At 51.0% G+C, this 23,330-nt stretch overlaps 1 protein-coding gene across 1 annotated transcript in view; it reads right to left on the reverse strand.

The window, feature by feature from the left end:
* The window catches only part of PLA2G4E (phospholipase A2 group IVE), a 60,200-nt gene that overhangs the window by 13,066 nt on the left and 23,804 nt on the right, over positions 1-23,330 (reverse strand). Inside the window, exons 3-15 of the mRNA XM_060098307.1 lie at positions 18,918-19,054; positions 14,971-15,102; positions 13,895-13,935; positions 11,762-11,804; positions 11,193-11,253; positions 10,085-10,245; positions 9,908-9,994; positions 9,480-9,517; positions 7,482-7,617; positions 5,814-5,950; positions 3,245-3,467; positions 693-807; positions 1-138 (exon numbers count right to left, since the gene is read on the reverse strand). Coding sequence (XP_059954290.1) covers positions 1-138; positions 693-807; positions 3,245-3,467; positions 5,814-5,950; positions 7,482-7,617; positions 9,480-9,517; positions 9,908-9,994; positions 10,085-10,245; positions 11,193-11,253; positions 11,762-11,804; positions 13,895-13,935; positions 14,971-15,102; positions 18,918-19,054 — 1,449 coding nt within the window. The remainder of the gene's footprint in view (positions 139-692; positions 808-3,244; positions 3,468-5,813; positions 5,951-7,481; positions 7,618-9,479; positions 9,518-9,907; positions 9,995-10,084; positions 10,246-11,192; positions 11,254-11,761; positions 11,805-13,894; positions 13,936-14,970; positions 15,103-18,917; positions 19,055-23,330) is intronic.

Raw genomic sequence — 23,330 nt, forward strand, 5'->3', positions numbered from 1 at the left:
CTAGCATGTAGCATATCCGCGACTCTGGGATCCTCCTCATCAGCCGCCCCATGAAGAACTCGGAGCCGAAGAGCTCGGTGGGAATGAAGGCTCCATACTTCTGCAGGCCCACCTCGTAGGGGGAGAACTCGAACCACTCTGCACACGAAGCAGCAGGGCAGGGTATCAGTCTCAGGCCGGGACGGCCCCGCCCATCCTTCTCCCTGCTCGCGCTGTCTCCCCGGCCGCGAGGAGCCTGGGATGGGGAGGCCGCAGTTCCCCCGCAGGGCACAGGGGGGCGCCCGTGACCGGCTTCTGCTGGCCCGGCAAGACTCAGTTTTGCAAGCTGCACAGGCTCGTTTGCGCCTCATAAACCCGGACCAAAACCGGACTCCGAAGCAGGGCAGATCTCTAGAGTCCCTCCATCCTGGCAGCTTAAGAAATGTCTAGGACTCTTTCCCTTCACGACCTTTATTTCCTCTGTCCCATCAAATCTCTGCTCAGGGGAGCCACAGGACCCCTGCTGCCCACCGGCTACATGCATCTGGGCAGAAGGGGATAGCCAAGTGGATTTCTTCGGCTGTCAGCACATTCTTGGTGTGGAGGCTGGCAAAGGTATGGTGGCGGGATGTGTGTGCTGGGGTACTGAGTGCCTTTGCCTGCTGAGAAGGGACCCACCCTGCCCCGGGGAAATTGCTAGCCACCGGTGTTACCTCTGAAATCCTGGTTGCTTACATCATCCTTGACATTGATGGTGAGGTAGACGGGCAGGGGGTTCTGGCCCTGACACAAAGCAGCACTCTGATCTGACAGTTTGCATTCATTTCTCTGTGTGGAAAAATAATGGTTAAGGAGAAGCAGCAGACAAGCAGCCAGGAAGCGGTGCAGAATAAGACAGTCTAGACCTCTGGCAGCCCACCAGGCTCCTGAGCCCACCAGGCTGCTCTGGAGGTCTCACTTGACACCAGTCAAAGCTGCTCTTAAAATGTGCCCAGAAAATGTTCACTCATCCTTGGGCCGTTCATCCCCCCAGACACATGGACAGGGTGGGACTGGATCTGCAGTTTAGGGCTGTCCTTCAGAGTCCTGGGGTTCTCCTTGAGTCTCAGGGACCAGAGAATGAAAAGGCAGGGGTGGAGGAGGCCACCACTGCCCCCTCTTCATCCTCATCATCTTCCACCCTACTCAAACCAGAGCAGCTCCATTTTTTAAAAATCTGCTTTGCATGTTGGGCTCTCTCATAAATTCATTTGGGAGGAAAAAAAAAGATTCTTCTTTTTAAACAAAAGATTTGGAAACTTGGCACCGGATGGCAGTCAAATTCCCTCTAAGTCCCCAGAGCACTAAGTGGTGTAATCAAAGTGGGAGTCCTGCAGAACAGCCTGGACCACAGGCCACCTCCCAAAGTGAATCAGCCAGTGTAGACAAGCCCAGTGGAGGTTTTAGAGGACAAGGCTCTGACCCCAGGCCAAGCAGCTGCCTGGTGGGTGACATCCATGGTTGCCCGAGTGTGTAAAGGCCACAGAACCTGTGTGGGATGGTAAACACGTGTGGGTCAAACAACTCTTAGGCCTCCCTTGCAAGACCAACAGGATGCCCGTCAGAACTGGGCCCAGAGATATGGGCACCACAGCAATGACTGTCATGGAAGGAGAGGAAGTTGCAGACTCAGGGAAGAGCCCAATCCACACTCATTGTCAAGGGGGCTTGAGGCAAAGGAGCTCCTGCCTTGGCCAGAGTGGAAGAGCAGAGGCCTCCTTCCATCACTCCTAGACTTGCTTTCCAGGAACCTAGGCTCCTTCCTACACCAAACCCTGGGCAATGCTCAGACTCTAATGTTAAAAGCTTTCCTCCTCACCACATGGAGCACTAACTACTGTAAGAAATATTAACTGTTGACGAAATAGTTGATGAAATTCCCATTTAAGGAATAGCACAGAGCAGAGCCAGAATTCAAACCCTGTCCTGCCTGAGTCCAAAAGCCAACACCCTCAGCCTCTGCCTGCCCTGCTCCATCATGTGGACAGAGTAGACAGTGGGTTATCAGAAGGGGCAGGGATCCATCAAAGGCTGTGAGTGCCCGCGTTTGAATCCCCACTGTCTAGCACAGTTCCTGGCATGCAGGAGGTACTTAATTTTTGTTGAAAGAATGAATGAGGGAATGAATGAATGTTGAAGATGAGGTTTGGTCCATCCTTGGTTGCTCAAATTGTCTGTCTTTTCTGCAAGAGGGGATCTACTAGAAAATAATTTGCTGTCCCTCTTCCTTCTGGTAAGTTCTGATTTGAATTCAGAACTCTCAAGACACCTTTGGGAGTGGGGCAGATAGCCCTAGGCCTGGATAGAAATTAGATGGGAAGCCTCGCTCTGGGGTCAAGCAACAGCCAAAGTTGGTTCCACCCTGGGGCCTGGGCAGTTGGAAGGGTCCAGGTGTTAGCTGAGCTCACCCCGATGTCCGGGATGGCAGCATCCCATGGGGATCCCACTGCCCTACCACGGCCCACATGGCTCTCACAGCAGCTGGGTCCCAACACAGGCTGCTTCTCTTCTGGGGCACACACTACTCAGATCATTGGATATCAGAGCTGGGAGGAACCTCACTAGGCTCATCTCTGTGTGGTGGCCATGAGAAGGGGCCCAGCAGACCTCCAACTACAGGAGTGTAATTGGCTGATGGCCCAGCTACCATGCTCTGAAATCCAGGGCTGAGTTTGTTCTAAGGCCACACTTCCCGCTGGGCTGGTCCCAGCCCATGACTGAGCGTGGCAGGGATCCTGAGGCAGGCCCACTGTGGTGGAGGGGAGGGGGCGGTGCCAGACTCCTCTGATGGCCAACTTGGTTGGGGGATTCTCCAAGGGTCACTGTGCTGACCTTTCAGACCGCACAGTGGGCTAGGATGCTTCCAGCTGGCCTTTCCTTCCCTCTCTCCTCCACTTGGGGTCAGGCTTACATCACACTCTGATGGCTCCCTCCCCATTTTCTCTCACAGGTTCTCAGAAGGCCCGCTGCCTCTCCGAAAGGTTGCACCTAAGCCACCCCTGATGTGAGGGTCTCAGTCATACTCTAAAGGGACTCGGGAAGACAATCCCACCATCTGCCTGCATCATGCGTTCTGATGCCTCATGCTTCTTAAGGCCCAAGGGTGCATCTGCAGGTCTAACCTAACTCCCTCCTGCTGTGATGTACCTCCCGGTGCCCCAGTGAAGGCGGAGGGCTGGGCATCAGCCCTGGGTGAGTTGGGCCCCAGAGGAAGCTGAGCACCTACCTCGTCCCCCAGACAGGCCTCGACCAGCAGGCCCCAGAAGTCTGTGAAGGTGACTTTGTAGCCTTCCTGCTTGCGCTGCTGCAGCTCCTCCTGGAATTTGAGGAGCTTATCTGGGGACAGAGTGGGCATCTTGTCCTTGACTACGTGCCTCCGCGCCTCGAGGATGGCAAGCTCCAGGTTTTTGGAGGACCAGTCAGGGTCACGGTACAAGGTAGCCATGGTCCTGGAGAGAGACAGGCGTGGCTGAGAAAGCTGAGCCAGCCCTGGTCTGATCGACCCTGGACCCTGGCAGGAAAGGAGGTGGGCAGGTCATGGGAAACCCTCACCCACCAGGAGAGGAGCCTGGAGGAAATGGGGTGAGGCCTGGTCGGGGAGGGGAGAACATTCTTACTCAAAGTCACAACTGCTGCCATATCTTGACTGCCTGCTGTGTGCCAGGTGGAGTACAGTGCTTAACAGTGAAGATTCTGGACCCAGATCTTCCTGGGTTCAAAACCAGACTCTGCCACTCACCAGCCATGTGATCTGGGCAAAGGTACCTAACTGCTCCTCACCTCAGTTTTCCCATCTGTGGATTCGGGAGAAGGATGATAACTGTACCTACCTCACAGCGTTATTGTGAAGATGACGTGAGTCAATGTAAAATGATTAGGACAGTACCGGGCACGAAGTAAGTGCTGGGGCCAGCATTTGACCCCAGGCTTTGCTGATTCCAAATCCTGGACTCTTCCCACTCTGCCACATTAATTCCCATAATTGTGATGCCAGCTAAAGACTTACTTCCCTTCTTCTTCTTAACTTCTATGTGGGCAGTGGGGAGGAGTAAAACAAAGATAGATATACCCCTAGCCCTGGGTCTTTGCCTCTGTCTGCCTCTGCTTGGCCTGGACCCGGCTTTTCTCAGACTAGGTCAGGACAGCACCCAGGAATCCCCCTCCCCACAGTGGACCTGGTCTACAGCTGCATAGCTGTCTGAGCAGCAGCCTCTCCCTTCAGGAGATTTCTTCAACAAAAAGTACCCTGCTCTCCATAAGGTTCACGCTGTTACTTTCATACCTTTAAAAAACTTTAAAAAACATTACAAATGATTGCTTTTGATTTTACAGAACTCCTTCCCAGTGCTTTCCCAGGCCAGGAGACACCCTACCCCCACCCCAACTGGGTCTGAGGTCCTCCCAGTTTCCTGCCTGGCCCAGAGGTAGGCCAGGAGGATGCAGGTGCCCCTCTACCCTGGTGCAAGCGGGTTTATCTCCTTAACCTACTTCCCATGGGCAGTGGTTTATCGGTGAGATTAAGAATGTGGCCCCCCCCCCACAAAAAAAAGAATGTGGGCCCTGGACTCAGACAGCCTGGGTTGAAATCCCAGCTCTACAGCTCATTAGCTGAGTGACCCTGGGCACATTCCTTTCTTTCTCCAGCTGTAAAATGAGCATAATGACAACATCTTCCTCATAGCCTTCTTGTGAAGAGGAAATGAGATAGTCCATTGGAAGCAGTCACCCCAGTGCTCGGTGCAGAGGCAATGCCGGTAATCGTCAGCTATCCTTCTCTCCCACCTGGGCTGAAGCCTCGGGGCCTCTGGTACACCAGGAACCCTTGGTTTTCCTCACATCCACCCCCTCAAATGAAAGTTAGCCAGAGCCCCTCCAGGATGAGGGACACAGCTTGGGACGTTGAGGGCTCTGAGGCCCACTAGTTACACACAGAATAAGATGCAGCCCTGGCTGAGAGGATGTGGGTGGTCACAAGGCCTGGGTCACCCTAGACCAGGGCTGCATCATGACTTCGGTGGGCCCCTTCCACCATAAAAATATTAAAAGTTATCTTCTATGACTGTTGTATAAAGACAAATATAGTGATATATTACTATATATTAAAACACTTTCTTCAACCTAGAAGGTTTCTTATAAAGAACCTAAAAGAAATTACAACGTCTTTGTGGGCCGCCACCGGCATCGTGAATCCCAGGTGCCATGGCTCCTGTGGAGAAGCCGGCCTCATGCTGGCCTTACCTGTCAGGTGAGCTGAGGGCTCACTCTCCCTGCTCACCAGCAAGAGTGAGGACGGGGAGCCCAAGGATGCCTGCAGGGCAGAGGGAGCACGCAGGGCTGGGGGTGGGCTGGAACGTGGCAGCCAGAGCAGCGGGCCAGCTCCACCCACCCCAGGAGACCTGGCACAGTCTGAGAGAGGGCAGCTGCTGGGGAGATGCACCAGTGGCACGAGTGGTTCACTCATGACTGGCTGCCACGCGCCTGGGACCCTGCCATAGTAATGGAGTCATGACCAACACGTGTCCCTGGTGTACCCAGTACTGGGAGAGCATCTCACAACAACCCCATGAGGTCAGGGCTATTACTATCCCCACTTTACAGATACAGAAAATGAGACTCAGAGAAGTTCAGCTGCATTCCCAAGGTCACACAGCTGTGCGGGGTAGAGCTGCCCAGGTGTCATGAGTCACTCTAACTTGGGGCGGATGAGCTTTCCCAGAGACCCCACCCCCACCCACCGGCCAGCCTGTTGGCTGCTTGCTCTGGGCTTCACCAGACGGTGGCCCCCGGCTCCTTACCAGGTGGCCCCTGACAGGCCAGTGATGTAGCTGGCACAGTTCAGGACGTTCAGCTTCTGCAGCCCCAGAAGGTGGCCGTACATGGCAGTCATGGATCTTATTCCACCCCCGGTGGCCATGATGGCTATCAGTGGGACCTGGGGGCACATGGAGGCAGACTGCTGGCGCAATGCTGGGTAGGGGAAGACTTGGAGAGACAGGAGCTTAGAAAGAACAGTGGAAGAGGAAGAGCTGGCCACAGAGAGCAGAGAGTGGGGACTGAGTGGCCTGAAAACTGCCTTTCACAGAGTGTCAAGCTGCCTGGTAGGTCTAGAACTGGACCTTAGTTCCAAACCCAATGGTTGGTGTCAGGCTTGGTAAATGAGAAAGCCGTGGCTGGAAGAGTTCTTGGCACTGTTAATCTAGCTCTCAGTTAACAGATGATGAACTGGGGCCAGAAGGGTGGGTGGCTCACTCAAGACCCCAGCTTGGGCTTCCCTGGTGGCGCAGTGGTTGAGAGTCCGCCTGCCGATGCAGGGGACACGGGTTCGTGCCCTGGTCCGGGAAGATCCCACATGCCGCGGAGCGGCTGGGCCTGTGAGCCATGGCCGCTGAGCCTGCGTGTCTGGAGCCTGTGCTCCACAACGGGAGAGGCTGCAACAGTGAGAGGCCTGCATACCACACACACACACACAAAAAAGACCCCAGCTAGTGTGTGATTCCCTAATGGTTGCAAATCAGCACCTGCTGTAGAGGCACTTGATGTCAGGCTCAGGCCTGGCACATGATATGTGGTCCCTATAGACCATGTGTGTAAAAGCAGGAGTAAATGGATTTTTGATGTGGGAAGGAGCACAGTTGTCACCTCTGGGTTTACTTAGGTTTAAGATGTCCTCAGTGTGTTTCCCTATAGATGGGAGAGCGAGGCGTGGAGTCTTTGCCAAGACTCACTCAGTAAGACCTACTGTCGGCCGAAGTCCCATCACAGCCCTCCTCAGGGATGAGGTCTCTGTCTACACCTGTGGTTGGCCTCTGAAGTGCGGGCTCTCCGAGGGCTGACCTGCTGCTCAGGGGAGTGTGAGCCTCAGCCCCTACCAGGGAGGTGACAGAGGGCTCTGGCAAAGGTACCATCATCTACCCTGTGCGCAGAAGCTGGCCCTGCGTGAGGAAGCTGCCTCTCTCCAGCCCCCCAATGCTGTTCGTTCTGTGTGTGTGTGTGTGTGTGTGTGTATCTGTGTGCGTACGTGTGTGTGTGTGTGTGTGTGCGCATGTGTGCATACATTTATGGGAAGGGAGAATTGAAGAATGAAAGGCCCAGGGCCTTTTGGGTGGAGGTGTGTAGAATGTGGGAGGTGTTGGAGCTTCCAGTGTTTTCCTGGCTGGGGAAAGGATGCCACATTGTCCCGTGTAGGTAAGACATCATTCATCATCTCAGGATCTGTTAGTGCACGGGGAGCAGCTGGGGCTCCTTCCTTTCTCTCTACTCTGCCCTTCCTGCCCTTTGAGAACACACAACTGAATCACAGCCAGCACGGCCCTCACCTGGGCACCTGGAACCTCAGCAGTAAGGGCCACCAGGAAAGGCCGTGCTGAGGCTGCCCTGGGGCAAGGGAGGGACTGCAGGGGGCAGCTGGCAGGCACAGTGTTCGAAGGACAAGCCGGGCTCTGAGCGGACCTCTGCTCACCCACCTCATCTGCCTGCAGGTCCTCCTCCAGCTGCAACACCTGCTTCAGCGCCTCAGCCACCACCACCCTCCGCTTCTGCAGGAACTCCAGCTCTGCCTGGCACAGGCTGAAGCCTAGACGCACGTCCAGTGCCTTGGAGCTGTGGAGACAGAGGACCTTGGCTGAGCGGGTCTGTAGACTCCACCTCCATGGAGAAGACATGGCTTTAGGGTCAGTTGGACCTAGGCTCGAAGCCTGGTTCTGCCAGGAATCACCTTTGTGACCTTGGGCCCCTGCTTTCTCATCTGTAAAATGGGGCTAATCATGTTTAACTCCTGGCACTGTCTTCAGCACTTAATGAGATAACAAATGTAAAGCCCCAAAGCCTTAGCTGGTGCACTGTAAGCAGGTACTTAACACAATTAGGGACTCACTGAACCCTCTGCCTCTTCAACGAGATCTGGAAAGTCTTGAAAGGCTCCCCCCAGGCACCTTCTAGAGTCCAAGGCCAGACTTGGGTGACAAGAGGCCCTGAGATCCTTTTGGCCAGTCCCTCTGAATAAGGCTCTACAGTAGGGCTCTTCTGAGCTGGATAAACAAGTTCCTGTTCTCATGGAGCTCATATTCCTTGGTGAGCTTTTCCTGCTCCCAGAGTAAAAATCATCCTGTGTGACAAAAACCCTTCACGTCCCTGATCTCACCCTGTCACCCCCACAGGTCTGCAAGGTGGGTGGGGCAGGAAGAGCATGCCCAATGCTTGCCCTCTTTTTATCACATCCCTGATGTGAGCAAGTCCAGGCTTCTGGCCTGGCATCCAAGCCCCCACCTGATCTGTCCAACCTCACCTCCTGCTACTTCCTGGAAGGGTCCATAGGCTCTCAGAGCCCAGGAGTAGTCTGGGTTCTGAGCATCCTCCTTCTGCCCACCAACATCCCTTGCCTCCTCCAAGGCCCTGCTCCCCAGTGACTCCAGGAGAATGGACCCTGACAATTTCCAGCCTGATTCTTAGTGACCCGAGTAACTATAAAGGTCACATCTCCTTGAAGGCAGAGCCTGGGAGCTCTCCCATTGTTTCCTTCATGTCTGGTATAGGCCTGCAGACACAGCTGTGAGAAAATCTTCCCTTGGCCTCAACAAGGAATGAATAATAAAACAGCAATGATAATAACATTTGTTAATATTTTCTGAGTTTCCCACTTTGCAGATCACTGATTTCTTCACATGTGTTATCTCACTGGATCCTCAAAGCAACCCAAGGAGAGACAGTACTCTTGGTATTGCTCTAATTTACAGGTGAGAAAAACTGAGATTTAGAGAGGCTTAATAACTTGACCAAGGACAAACAGCTATCAAATTGTAAATGGAGACTACAGTCACTTGATTTTCAACAAGGGTGCCAAGACAATTCAAAGGGGGAAAGAACAGTCTTTTCACCAAATGATGCTGTGACAACTGGATATCCACATGCAAAAGAATGAAGTTGGACCCCTATTTCACACTGTATATACAAATTAACTCAAAATTGATCATAGACCCAAATTGAGAGCTAAAACTATAAAACTCTTAAAAGAAAACATGGGAGTAAATCTTCATGACCTTGGATTAGGCAATGGTTTTTTAAATATGTCACCAGAAGCACAAGTGACAAAAGAAAAAAATATACATACACTGAAGTTCACCAAAACTGAAAACTTCTGTGCTTCAAAGAACACGATTAAGAATGTGAAAGACAGTCTCCAGAACAGGAAAAATATTTAGAAATCATATATCTGACAAGGGGCTTATATCTAGAATGTACAAAGAACTTTTACAATAAAAGGCAAATCACCTGCTTTAAAAATGGGTAAAGGATTTGAATAGATAGTTCTCCGAAGAAGATATACAAATGGTCCATAAGCCTGTGAAAAGATGCTCAACATCCCTGGCCATCAGGGAAATGCAAATCAACACCACAACAAGATACCACTTTAAGTCCCTAAAGATAAATAAGTCAGAGGGACAGACCGAAAGAGGGCACTTTACCAGGGTGTAGACTTCATGTGTAATTCACAATTCTTGTTCTGGGAATTGAAAGACGAAAAGTTTGTCAGGGATGACAGTTCAGAGCCAAGTGGTCCCAACCAAATAAGTGGAGACTCACCACACGGTGCCCCCTCCGCCCCCCACCCCGGGGCGCTTGACTTAGCGCATGCAGCGCCCCGCCCACGCATGCGCACACAGGTTCTCTTCTGGACGTCCCTCGCCCCCGACCTGGCTCAGTTTCTACACCGTGTCTTTGGCTCCACACTGCAGCTCAGCAGCCTCCTATCCCCCAAGACTCCTATACCCTGCCTGAGAGACCCGCCAGGAGCCATGCTCCCCCCCGGACCCCCCAGGCTCTTCCCGTCTCCCTTCCACAGGCACTCCAGGCTACGCTGCTCAGGGACCCCTCCCCAGACCCAGGCCCTCACCACAGGCAGGGTCACCGCCTGGCCGTCAGGGAGGCAATCCATGGGCTGGCACACAGGGCCGTTCTTGTACGCACCGCAGCAGCAAAGCTGGAAGGATGGGCGGTTTTGTGAGGGGAGGGGCTCCTCCCAACTCGCTTCTGAACCAGCCCCTAACCCCCTATTGCCGCAGCCTACTACTGCAGAGTTCCACTTGCTCTTGGGCACCTCAACGTGGACCTGGGGCTGGAAGTACTTGGGGTAGTGGAAGCAGGCAGGGTTTGGGCCGCAGGGCTCCAGGCAGTGTGAGATGTGCTGGGTGTGCTCGAAGGACTCCGTCACTGTCACCAGGAGGTCCTTCACTGGAAGAGAGGACGAGAGGGCTAAGACCCCGGGGAAGCCTCCCACTTCCCACCCCAGCTCTGCCCAGTAAGAGGCCTAGGGGAGGCACCCAGGACAGGGGTTTAGAATTACCGAGGGCACTGGTTAAAATGCCCCAGAGAGTCTCATTCTGAAGGGCCAGGCGGGGCCCAGGAATCTGCGTTTTTACAAGGGTGTGTGTGTGTGTGTGTGTGTGTGTGTGTGTGTGTGTCTTCTGAGAGGCTGAGTTTTCTGGACTAGTCCTCCTAGGTTCTGCTCCTCCACAAGGTGCCCCGAAGTTACCTTCCCACTGCACTGAAAGCAGGCCCTCTCCTTGCTGCCAATTTGGGGCAGAGCCTCTTCCTTCCCCCTCCCTCCCCCATGCCAGTGGGGCTGTGCCGCTCTCTTCTCTGCAGACAGGGCTGGAAGCCTTGCATGGGGGTGATGGGGTGGAGTGGTGAGAAGGAGAGTCATGTATTTGTGGATCTCTTAGGTCCCTGCCAGCTATAAAATGCTAGGACTCCATGAATTGCAGTCTGACTAGAGGAAGGGGTGCAGCTAGAGGGGACTTGGGTGTTGTCGGGGCCCTCCTGCCCTGGGTGCTGACCACTGCTCTAGACCCAGGGAATCCCCCATCTGGCAGGCAAAGACTGGTGTGGACAGATGAGCAGTGCTGTGTCACTGACCCCTGGTCCAGGGCGTTCATCAAGCCCGGGAAGCTCTGAGAGTCTTGTGGGCACCTGAAGAAGGAGCCCTTTTTAGAGCAGGGGGAGGACAGTGGTTGATGACCCCTGAGGGTGAAGCGATCCCAAGGAGTCTCAATCAAGCTTTTGGTTCCCCATGGAGCTCAGGGCAGCCATGGAGCAGCCAACTCTGGTGTTGACAGGTTTGGGAAGTGGCACTGCCCTCCCCACCCCCCCCAGCAGGCAGAGGTAGTCAAAGGGCTCACTTTTCCTGTTCTTCTGTCTCCTGGATTCTGCATGAACCTCCAGGCAGGACATTTGTCGAGACTGAAACAAAGGAAGGGGAGGTCATTTTGAGCACAAGCTGCCCGGGATGCTCTACCAGGCCACAAACTCCCAAAGACTGATTTTTGGGGGAGAGATTTCCTTGAATCCTGAGGCTTTAGATGCATCTAATTGAAATGGCTGTACCAACAGCCTAATTATGAAAATCTTTTTAGTTCTGAATTTGTGCTTATAGAGAGATTGGAGTTGGGGGAAAATGGGACGAGACTGATTCTGAGAGTGGGTGCTTTATTAGGGAGGTTCCTGAGGTCATCGTTTTAGGAGATGGGATGCTGGTCCAGGTGTTTCCTCCCCAGGAGCAGGAGCCCAGCTGCTGCCCCCACCACTGCCCGCAAACCCCTTTGTCTGGCTTCAGTTAGTCTGATTCCTAGTGAGCTCTGGGACAAGGGCCCAAGTTGGGCCTGGTTTCCCACCCCCCCCAGAGTTCTGTTTCCAAGAGCAGCAGCCACAGGTGGCCTCTGGAGCCACAGGAGCCTGGAAGGACAATTACCACCAGCACGCCATTGGTGATGAGACTCTCAGGTGGAGAGGGGCTGAAAAACAAAATGAGAACTCCTGGTCAGTCATATCGTTCTTTCTAAAAATTTATTTTATTGAAGTATAGTTGATTTACAACATTGTGTTAATTTCTACTGTGCAGCAAAGTGACTCAGTTATATACATTCTTTCCCATATTCTTCTCCATTATGGTTTATCACAGGATATTGAATATAGTTCCCTGTGCTATACAGTAGGACCTTGTTGTTTATCCATCCCGTATACAACAGTTTGCACCTGCTAATTCCAAATTCCCAATCCAACCCTCCCCTACCCCCTCTTCCCCTTGGCAAACACAAGTCTATCCTCTAAGTCATATCATTTTTGACTGATTTCTCACAAAGGTGACAAAAAACCTACGTAGGGTCAATAAGGAGATAGCAGAGCCTTCTTAATCCTTGTGAAAAATATTGGCTTAAGAAACCTTAGATCTGCAGATTGTCAAGGAGAAAACTGGCATACATTTTAAATAGAATGTCCAGGAAAAAAAAGATTTATAGGTTAGAGGGAGTAGGAGAGTTTCTTTTCTTTTTCTTCCTTAAAGGATGGCTGTTCTTTATGTCCATCCAGATGCAACTGCATGGAGCTATGAGGATAAACAGGTTGCAGGAAAAGGCCAGAGCCCCCCATCTCGAGCAGATGTAAACAGTTCTGGTAGCAAAACTGACTCATCCTATTTAATTTGCACATTTAACAAATAGTTTTGACCCAGCTAGAGAGGGGCCTGGTGAGTGTGAAATGTCCTTGTGTTACAAAGCTGAGAAAGCCTCCAAGGTTACAATTCGCCTAGGGGAGTCCACAGCCTCCATGGTCAAAATTAAGCCCAAGAGGACTGTGTTTCCAGATCAACTCTGATGACCAATGCTGACGTATTTCATTTTGTAAGCCACTTTCTCATTCACCCAAGGAATGTTTTTCCCCCTAAAAGTCCCATCAGACCAAGAACTGAAGGAGAGAGCCCAGATTTTCTTTAATGTGAAACAAATAAAGTTGATTTTAATTTGTCAAATTTAATTTAAATTTTAATTTAAGTTGATTTTAATGAGGCACCTCAAATAGTTCCAAGACCCCCTATGCAGAGGATTCTCCGGGTGGAATTTGACAAGCCCTCTTGTTCTAGTTCCTGCCTCTCATTGTCCCCCTGTCCCTGGGCTGATCATAAGTCCAGGGGACTCAGTTCTGCCAGGGTTAAGAAGCTGGTTTCCCAATCACAAGGCACACTGCTGCCCCAGGGCAGGCTTGTCCCCTCCCCGCAGCGGCCCTACTCCCCTCCCTCACCGCCCTTTCCTTTCCCTTCTCTCTCTGTGTCCTCTTCTTCCCACACTCCAGCTCTGTGACCCAATTCCACTTGAGTCCATGGCATAGTCATACCTCCAGGACCCTGGACCTTTTTCTTAATTGGACATGGTGAGAAATAACCCCACATCTCTGTCCTGAGCCTCCCCTTGACTTGGTTCCAGAGTTGGCTGCAAGGGGCATGGCCTCTGCTTCAGGCCAGGGTTTGGAGGAGTTTGTTCTAACAGTCCCGGGTCCAGGAGGAGACGCCTTGGTCCTGACCTCTTTCTCAGCATGGCCTCAAGAAGGCCCCATCTCCATGGTGGCAGGAAGTCTTCCCAGAGGCCACTCTCAGAAATGCTGGGGAGCTGAGGCAGGTGATCTGGCCAGAGTACTAGATCTTTAAAGCAATACTGACATCAGTAGACCTGGATGAGAAGGGATGGGACCCAGGCACTTACAGGATTTAGAAGTTCCCAAGTGATTCTTTTTTTTTTTTTTTTTTTTTTGCATTTTTTTTATTAGTTTCTGCTTTAGAACAAAGTGAATCAGTCATACATATACATCTGTTCCCACATCCCTTCCCTCCTGCGTCTCCCTCCCTCCCATCCTCCCCATCCTACCCCTCCAGGCGGTCACAAAGCACCGAGCTGATCTCCCTGTGCATGCACAGTGAGGAGCATCAGGGGTGGGAGTAGAAGTGGGGGTGGGGAACTGCAGAAAGGAGGACCCAGCTGTACAATGCCTGTGCCCAGAAGCTGCTTTGGGGTCAGGACCTTGGTGGAATCCTGGGGGGTTGGGTCCTACTCACCTCTCCTCCAGCAGGAACTCCACCTCCAGCTCCTCCATGCCCTGCAGGGGGAGGAAGAGACTGCAGTTGTGAGCTGTGTCTACACCTCTCTGCAGACCAGGATCCTGTGCCATCCCAGGAGACCCTGTGGACCTGCCCCTGCCCTTCGCACACGGCGGTCCTGCTGTCTTGGCGTGGGGGCAGCTGCTCCTGGCTCTTTTTGTCCCCTCTGCCTCCCTCTGTCCCCAAGTCTTTGATATCAGGAACATCACTGACCACCCAGGGGAGGGTCAGGGTGTGGAGTTGACCCCTAGACCCAGCAGGTAAATCTCTCTGCCCCAGAACATTTTCCTTTCATCTTCTCCCTCCAGCTTCCATTGCTCTCCTTCTTCCCCAAGGGGCTCAGGGCCTGGGGCAAGGGAGATATTGCCCCCAGCAAACTCAACTCTGAAGTCTAGGAGCCCCTTCCTTCAGCTACTGCTTTGCATCTCTTGCTGTGTAACTTCAGGAAGTCATGACCTCCCTCACTGGACCTTAATTTCCCCACAGAATATAAGCCAGGTGAGGGCAGGGATGCTTGTCCCTGAGGTGTCGCCACTGCACGGAACAGTGCCTGGCCCATAGGGCATTCAAATACTTGTTGAATGAATTGATAAAATCCTGGGCCTTTTCAGCTCTGACTTTCTCTAATTTGCAGATTTGCACTCCTTTATCCTTATCTGTCCTTTGTCCCCTGGGACCATCCCAGAAGCAGGACTCTAAGGAAAGAAAGGGAATCAACACTTATTCTGTCTCCATTTTGTACTGTGAACAGTGCTAGATGCCTTAATTATGTATTCTTATTTAAGTCTCACAGTGACCCTGTGTGGTAGGTATTACTATCCCTATTGTATAGACGAGGAAACAGAACTCAGAGGAGTTAAGTAATTTCTGCAGGGTCACAGAGCTCTTGATAGTAAGCCAGAGCACTGGGATTTGAACAGCAGTGCTATCTTCTCCTGACGTGGCTAGAGAGAGGATCCCATAGAACAGCATCATAGGAATAAACAGCTGCCCTCGTGAAGGAGGAGGCTGAGGGCTGGGGCACCTGCATTCACCTCTGTGTTGAGTGGGAAATTCATGTGGGTTTTCTCTCGGAAGCAGAGCTTGGTGAGGTCAAAGAGAACTGTCAAGAAATGGTCATCTGGTGTCACCGTGTCTTCATCACAGATGCTCAGCTCTAGCACGTTCTAGGGGAGAACGGAGGGCACAAATCTGGTTACCAAGGTTGCATCAACCCATTCCCAGGATGAGGGGCCTGACCTCAGTCCTAGTGAGGAGGTGGGTCTGAGGGATGGGGACCAGCACAGGTCAGGTGTGAGGGACATCTGTAGGGACATGAATTAAGAGAGGAAAGTGTCTATTCCCTTCTTTGTAACTCTCTGAAGCCTTCCTGCCCTTCTTCTCTGATTCTCCTACTGGGAAATTTTGCTCTTTTGCAAGCTTGGCAGGGGCTTGTGAAGTGTGAGGGATTTCATTTCACCTGGGGGAGAGATGGAAGGGCACAGCAGACAAGACCCCTGTCAAGACATAGAATGTATCCAGCATTGGGACCCAGGAGCTGAAGACAGTTCCTTTGGCACTAGAAATCCAAGGTAAGGGAAGCTAACATCTTCACACTCCAGGGGAGTGATGTGGCAAAGATTATAGAGGGTTTGATTGGGTTGGGATGACGTATTGGAACTCTATCCTTTGGCTCATCAGCCCCTAAAGAGGTCTCATGGATGGTCCCAAAGCAGTATGTCAAGGATGGAGCAGCTACCCTGTCATCTGGCTGAACTCTAAGGTCAATGATTTTAGGTGACATGGATTGGCCTCTGAGGCCACTTTTTCCAAGGATCCTGAGAGATGTAGGTTGGGGCTGGGTTTGCCTCTTTGGTCCCTATCTAGTGGACATGAGGTGGTTCTGGGGGTTCCCAGCTGAATGAGATCTGTTGACTTTTTTTTTTTTTTTTTTTTTTTTTTGCGGTATGTGTGGCCTCTCCCGTTGCGGAGCACAGGCTCCGGACACGCAGGTTCAATGGCCATGGCTCATGGGCCAAGCCGCTCCGCGGCATGTGGGATCTTCCCAGACTGGGGTACGAACCCGTGTCCCCTGCATCGGCAGGTGGACTCTCAACCACTGCGCCACCAGGGAAGCCCAGATCTGTTGACTTTGTAATGACTAGAAACCAGGTATGCCCCTGAACCAACCCAGCAGCCCCATAGATCTTCAGACAAAAGAAACACGAATTCTGGTTTCAAGATGGTAGGCTGAGCCCAAACTGAAATCCCCCTTTCTCACCAAAAACCATATATACGATAGAAAAGATATTTTTAAAACAATAAATATAAAGCCCTTCTTGAAAACAAAAAGGATATGTCATTAACTCAGAATGGAGAAGCATCCCTAAAATATGAAAGCAGTAAGCTTGATGGAGCTGTCAAGCCTCAAATGCCTCAAGACTGGGTTTGATACCTCCATGATGAGGCCAAGCTTGTCTTAAGGGCACCCTGCTGAAGCTGTCACAACTCAGGATGTTCAAGAGAGGATTCTCCCTCAGGAGATGTGAGCTCAACTTAGAGTCACCATATATCTGAAGAAGACAAATACCATGAAACAGCAACTCAACAAATGAAGAACACACACCCAAGGAATTAGAAATAATAAAGCCATCTAAAAAGGATTTAAGATAGGGAAAGCCCTCTGGCCGGAATTAGACTGGTCTCGGACCTAGTGAGTAGAATGGCTGTTCTCTATATTCTCCTGCTTGGAGCATGTTCTGGAATATACTGGAAACACACTTTATTTTGGGGCAGGAGACATCCAGTTCCAGTGACAATTAGGTAGAAGGACAAGAGAAACAGGAAAGAGGGTAGAAGGATAAGTATGCCTAGAGGGACAAGCGTGAGACAGGCAGAAGGAAGGAGTGGGTGAGTGGGGAGACAGATAGGTCGATAGGAGGACAAGAAGTTGGTAGAAAGGAAGACAAATAGGGACTTCCCTGGTGATGCAGTGGTTAAGAATCTGCCTGCCGTTGCAGGGGACACAGGTTCGATCCCTGGTCTGAGAAGATCCCACATGCCATGGAGCAGTTAAGCCCATGTGGCGCAACTACTGAGCCTGCGCTCCGGAGCCCGCAAGCCACGACTATTGAGCCCGCGTGCCACAACTACTGAAGTCTGCATGCCTAGAGCCCATGCTCCGCAACAAGAGAAACCACCACAATGAGAAGTCTGCACACCGTAATGAAGAGTAGCCCCCACTCGCTGCAACTAGAGAAAGCCTGCACACATCAACAAGGACCAAATGCAGCCAAAATAATAAATAAACAAACTAATTAATTAATTAATTAATTAATTTAAAAAATACAAATAGTCATTATACTACAAAGTCACAGTAATCAAAACAGTATGGTACTGGCACAAAAACAGAAATATAGATCAATGGAACAGGATAGAAAGTCCTGATATAAACCCATGCACTTATGGCCACCTAATCTATGACAAAAGAGGCAAGAATATACAATGGAGAAAAGACAGTCTCTTCAATAACTGGGACTGGGACAACTGGACAGCTACATGTAAAAGAATGAAATTAGAACACTCCCTAAAACCATACACAAAAATAAACTCAAAATGGATGAAAGACCTAAGGCTGGATACTATAAAACTCTTGGAGGAAAATGTAGGCAGAACATTCTCTGACATAAATCACAGCAAGATCTTTTTCAATCCACCTCCTAGAGTAATGAAAATAAAAACAAAAATAAACAAATGGGGCCTAATTAAACTTAAAACCTTTTGCACAGCAAAGGAAACCATAAACAAAACGAAAAGACAACCTTCAGAATGGGAGAAAATATTTGCAAATGAAGCAACTGACAAGGTATTAATCTCCAAAATATACCAACTGCTCATGCAGCTCAATAAAAAAAAAGAAAAAAACCAAAAAAAACCTAAACAACCCAATCAAAAAATGGGCAGAAGATCTAAATAGACATTTCTCCAAAGAAGACATAGAGATGGCCAAAAAGCACAAGAAAAAGTGTTCAACATCTCTAATTATTAGAGAAATGCAAATCAAAACTGCAATGAGGTATCATTTCACACCAGTCGGAATAGCCATCATCAAAAAGTCTAAAAACGATAAATGCTGGAGAAGGTGTGGAGAAAGGGGAACCCTCCTACACTGTTGGTGGGAATGTAAATTGCTATAGTCACTATGGAGAACAGTATGGAGGTTCTTTAAAAAACTAAAAATAGAGCTACTATATGACCTAGCAATCCCATTCCTAGGTATATATCCAGAGAAGACCATAATTCGAAAGGATGCATCCACCCCAATGTTCATTGCAGCACTATTTACGATAACCAGGACATGGAAACAACCTAAATATCCATCAACAGAGGAATGGATAAAAAAGATGTGGTACATATATACAATGGAATATTACTCAGCCATAAAAAGGAATGAAATAGTGCCATATGCAGAGACGTGGATGGACCTAGAAACTGTCAAACAGAGTGAAGTCAGAAAGAGAAAAAGAAATATAGTATAATATCACTTATACGTGTAATCTAGAAAAACAGTAGAGATGAACTTATTTGCAAAGAAGAAATAGAGTCACAGATGTAGAGAACAAACTTATGGTTACTAAGGGGGGAAGGTGGGTGGGATGAAGTGGGAAATTGGGACTGACATATACACACTACTATAGATAAAATAGATAAGTAATGAGAACCTACTGTATAGCACGGGGAACTCTACTCAGTGCTCTGTGGTGACCTAAGTGGGAAGGAAATCTAAAAAAGAGGGGATATATGTATACATATAACTGATTTACTTTGCTGTACAGCAAGAAACTAACACAACATTGTAAAGCAACTATACTCCAATAAAAATTAATTAAAAAAAGAAAGAAAGACAGATAGTCATAAGAAGGCACATGATCAAAGAGAAGGACAAGCAGGCAAGGAGGGGAATAGCAAGCAGGGCAGGCAGGTGCTGTCCCCCACGTCTCACCTTCACTTGGGTCTGGATCTGGAACTTGAAGGTTTCATTCCACTCTGGGTTTCGGCAGTTGGAGATGGTCCTAGTCCTCAGCCTCTTATGAGAGGTGGTGGGCAGCCAGAGGCTCACAAAGCAGTCTGTCTGGCTTACTGTCCGAGGAAGACAAGGGTGGGAGGGGAGGGTGAGGAGCCAACCCAGGTCCAGAGAGGAGACAGTGTGGAGGCAGAGCCAGCTTCTGGTCCCCTCCTGACTCACGGCTCTGACTCTCCAGAGACCTTTGTCCCAGAACACTGAGAAGGTCACGGATTGCAGGCTAGAGGTTTCACAGAGGGGACCCAAGTCCCACTGACTGTTCTCATGGACACAGATGGCCTCTAGCTCTTCTCAGCAGCACCCTGGCTCTCTGAGCAAACACCTGTTGGTTTGGGACAAGGTACAGTTGCACAATTTTCCCTCTGCCAGGGGAAGATCTGGAGGACTAGCCCCCAAGGGTCCAGTTTATCTCTTGCCTTAGCCCAGGGCACCAGGGAAACCACAGTAGGGCCCAGCTCTTCCTCTGGGCTGAGGAGCAGCAAGGATTAGAAGGGACACCATCGGCTGGGAGTCAGCCTAGAGGGCCCCAGCTGGGAAGGGCTTGAGTGGAACAAGCTATTCAGCAGGATCTAGCGGCAGGGACTACCGCTATCCACACATGACTAACGTCTCAGTTACACCCCGACGGGCTTTTCATATCTCTGCTGGTCTCCCCACATGGGGTGTGTGACCCAAGAAACCCTCACATCTAAGACCACATACTTTATTTTTCATTTGAAAGAACAACCCAACTGTGATGATGCGGTAAGTGCTCTGGAGAAGGACAAAGGCTGTGACCTCAACAGGCCCTCCTAAAGTGAAAGAAGGCCTCCTGGGTCTTCTGTTTGGAGCAGCAGAAGGCATCCAGTGAAAAATGGCAGCCCAGCCAAGCTCCTTCCCCCCATTCTACCTGGGAGGAGGGAGGAAGAGGTGCCACAATTGCCCTTGTCACTCTTCTGGCACTCTGCTTAGGTCATTCCCAGGGTACCCACCCAATTCATAGAGAACGGGAACCGTCAATACAGTTTCCAGTGTCAGAGGGTCTTCTAGATAGTAAAGCTGGGCAGGGATGAGAGTTCCGTACTGATAAGACTCATCCAAACTACCTCCTAATTATAATTAATAATGTCCTGTGAGAGTGGAACCAGAGGTGACCCCCTCCCCAGACTGACTTAGTCCTATATTGTCTCTATACTGAGAACTTTACAGACTTAATAACCATGGTTTGTATCACAAGCATCCCTAGTTTCTGATTTCATCCCCTCTGTCTGGTTAACCTGTGAGGGCTCACCATTCAATGAATTGGAATTCATGGCCTTCCTCCCATGGAATAGAGGTGAGATGACACTGTCCTTTAGATGTCATAATCATCATTAATGCAAACACAAAAAATGATCCAAACCCAACAGAATCAAGAGAAAATGATGACATCATCCCTATCTTTCCTTCCACACCCAACCTGTTCTTCCTCACCGTCAACTCAGGTGTCCTGACTAGACACCAAATATCGCCCTTGACTCTTACCTTGAGTCGACTTAACTCCTTGGAGCTCTCCAGCCTGTCCACTTCTCCCTACTTGCATGGCCACTGCCTTGGTGCAAGCCACCTTCATCTCTGCTGCCACTGCCCCAATGGGTGCCCTGTCTTCTGTCCTGCCCCACCCTAATCTTTTCTATTTAGAGAAACCAGAGGGCTCTTTTCCCATCTGACCATGTCACTCTCCAGTTTAAGATCCTTTAGTGGCACCCATATGCCTTCAGGAAGGAGTCCCACCCATTCAGCATGGATGCCCCTCCCACTTCCCCAGCCTCAGCTTCATCTTTCCATCTTCCCTATCACCCCAGCCCCTGCCCTGCCCCCAAACACACACACACACATGCACACGCACACACACACAGAGGTACGTGCACACATGCACACACGTAAATACTAACACACATGTGCCACCACTCACACTCCAGACTCCAGCCAAACCCAGTGCCTTATAGGTCTCAAAGGCCATGCCATTTTGCAATGAACACCCTTCTGTTCCTCTTTCACGCCATCCTTCCTTGGTTAGCCCCTTCAGGTTGCAGAAGAGACCTCCTCTGGAAGCCTCGTCTGAACCTGCAAGTCTGGGCCAGGTGCCCCTTGTAGCCCAGGGCCCTCTGCTCTCCTCCCAATGGAGCGCTGGCTACAGTTCACTGCAATGGCAGGTCGGTGCATCTGTCTCCACCTCCCACTGCACCCTGGGAAGCTCAGGAGACCCATGTTGGCACCGCTAGATATTTGTTGAATAAATGAATGATAGAAAAGCCCAACTTCCTGCTATTGGGCTGTATCAGTACCCAAGAAATTCTGGGCTGAGTCACCACAGATATAGATAGGCAAGTTGGCATGCTTAATGGCTCTGCTCAGAGGGAGACTCCCTGGGGACCTGCTTAGTCCTCCTGGACCCCTCCCTTGGTTTTTCCTGGGCTCTGGGGCACCTCCTGCTGGTCTGCCTCCTGTGCACAAGGAGCCTGCAGGCAGGGACTCACCAGCCCTACACCCACTTGCTTAGCATGATTTGAAGGACCCTGTAAAGGCCCCTTTCCCTCTAACGTCCCTTTCCTATCATCAGTCCATGCCTAAAATTGTCCCATTAAATCCACTAAATAAAGTTTCAGGATTTTTGGCCGAAGGCTTAAATCTCTAATTAAGATAAAAAGACTCCTGGAAGAGCCAGGATTGATCAGACACCCACATGTCAATCATTAATTTATTTCCCAGTCCTTTCGCAGGGAGCCGTTCCACCTCCTCCCCCACAAGGTTGGGAAGGAGAGTGCAGCCCGAGAGGGGATAATCCTGGGGAAGGAGGGATGATGAGGTAGCCACTAGGCCCAGATGACGATCTGGGGCATGGGCATCATTAGCTGACTGTAAGGAGTGACCGTCGAGCTGGCAATGAAGAGTGGTTAAGCAAGGATGACCCAATTCTGAGAATTTCAGGGACTTCAGAGAATTTCCTAAGCACAGATAGGTTCTAATCCTTGTTCTTCATGAAGTGACAGAGGGCTTGGTCATCAGAATGACATGTCTCTTTTCCCAGAATGTGGGTGGCCAAGATGACTCAATGATCTCTACAGGTATCAAGAACATTATCTTGGGCTTCCCTGGTGGCGCAGTGGTTGAGAGTCCGCCTGCCGATGCAGGGGACGCGGGTTCGTGCCCCGATCCCGGAGGATCCCACGTGCCGTGGAGCGGCTGAGCCCGCGAGCCATGGCCGCGGAGCCTGTGTGTCTGGGGCCTGTGCTCTGCAACGGGGGAGGCCACAGCAGTGAGAGGCCCGCGTACAGCAAAAAAAAAAAAAAAAAAAAAAAAAAAAAGAACATTATCTTCCTAATACCTTAGAGACACCTGCCTCACGCCCCCTGGGAGTGCTGGTTTGAGTTTATTTTCCCAAGAGGAATAAAAACTCTTGACAGAGGGGAGATTTCCGGGCCAATCTTCTCCCAGCCCTGGCCCAGGGCTGGGTGGTGTGCTCCTTGATGGGGCCGTCACCCCTGAATCTCATCCCTGAATCTCATCCCTTTCAGCTCCTGGAAATCTTAGAAACTCAGGCACCCATTACAGGACTGAACCAGAGAGGAGCTTGTTTTTGATCCAAGCTGGAAGGCACAATGTGGGGCAAGGGCAACCCAGGACCTGCAAGAGGTTAGGATAGACTCAACCCAGGAGGCAGCAACAGAGCCCAGCCTGTGACAACTGTGGATCCAGAAACGTGACCTGGGCGGCTGACACCCCCAGACACCATGGCTGCCCCGGACCCTGTTCTTTAGGGAAATGAGGAAAACATAAAAAGGGGTTCCCAAAGGGGCCAGGGTGTCCCCGAAGGGCAGCCTGTGTGCCAGAGGCGTGTGTGGGGAAGGAGGAGAGGAGGGTGGTGGAGCAGACCTCAGCCTGTTTCTCTGGTTCCTGTTCCCCATCCCACCCCCACCTCTAGGGCTTGTAGGCAACGGGTGTAGCAGGGAGAAGACAAAAGGAAGGGCCCTGGATGGGGTGGGGGGAAGGTCTGAGCACACAGGTGTAGGCACGCCGTGAAAGTGTGAGGCCCGCATGATGCACAGGGCTGGGACAGACACGCCTCCAGAGGAGCCGAGGCAGGCGAGGCAGCTACCGGCATATGAGAGCTGTGGCCAACCCTGAGGGAAACGGGGTGAGGTGTCTGATGACCCACCCCGGCACGGCAGGAAAGGCAGAAGAGGCAGCCAGGTCCTGGGCCCAGCGGACACTTCCAGGCTCCTCAGGTCACTCACTGGTGGCCTGAGAGGTCCCGAGAAGCCCAAGAAGTCTGTGGCCCTCTGGCTGGCCTTGTGACAGAGCCAGGCCCAA

The sequence above is a fragment of the Mesoplodon densirostris genome, chromosome 4, assembly GCF_025265405.1.
Source record: "Mesoplodon densirostris isolate mMesDen1 chromosome 4, mMesDen1 primary haplotype, whole genome shotgun sequence".
In the NCBI taxonomy this organism is placed as follows: domain Eukaryota; kingdom Metazoa; phylum Chordata; class Mammalia; order Artiodactyla; family Ziphiidae; genus Mesoplodon; species Mesoplodon densirostris.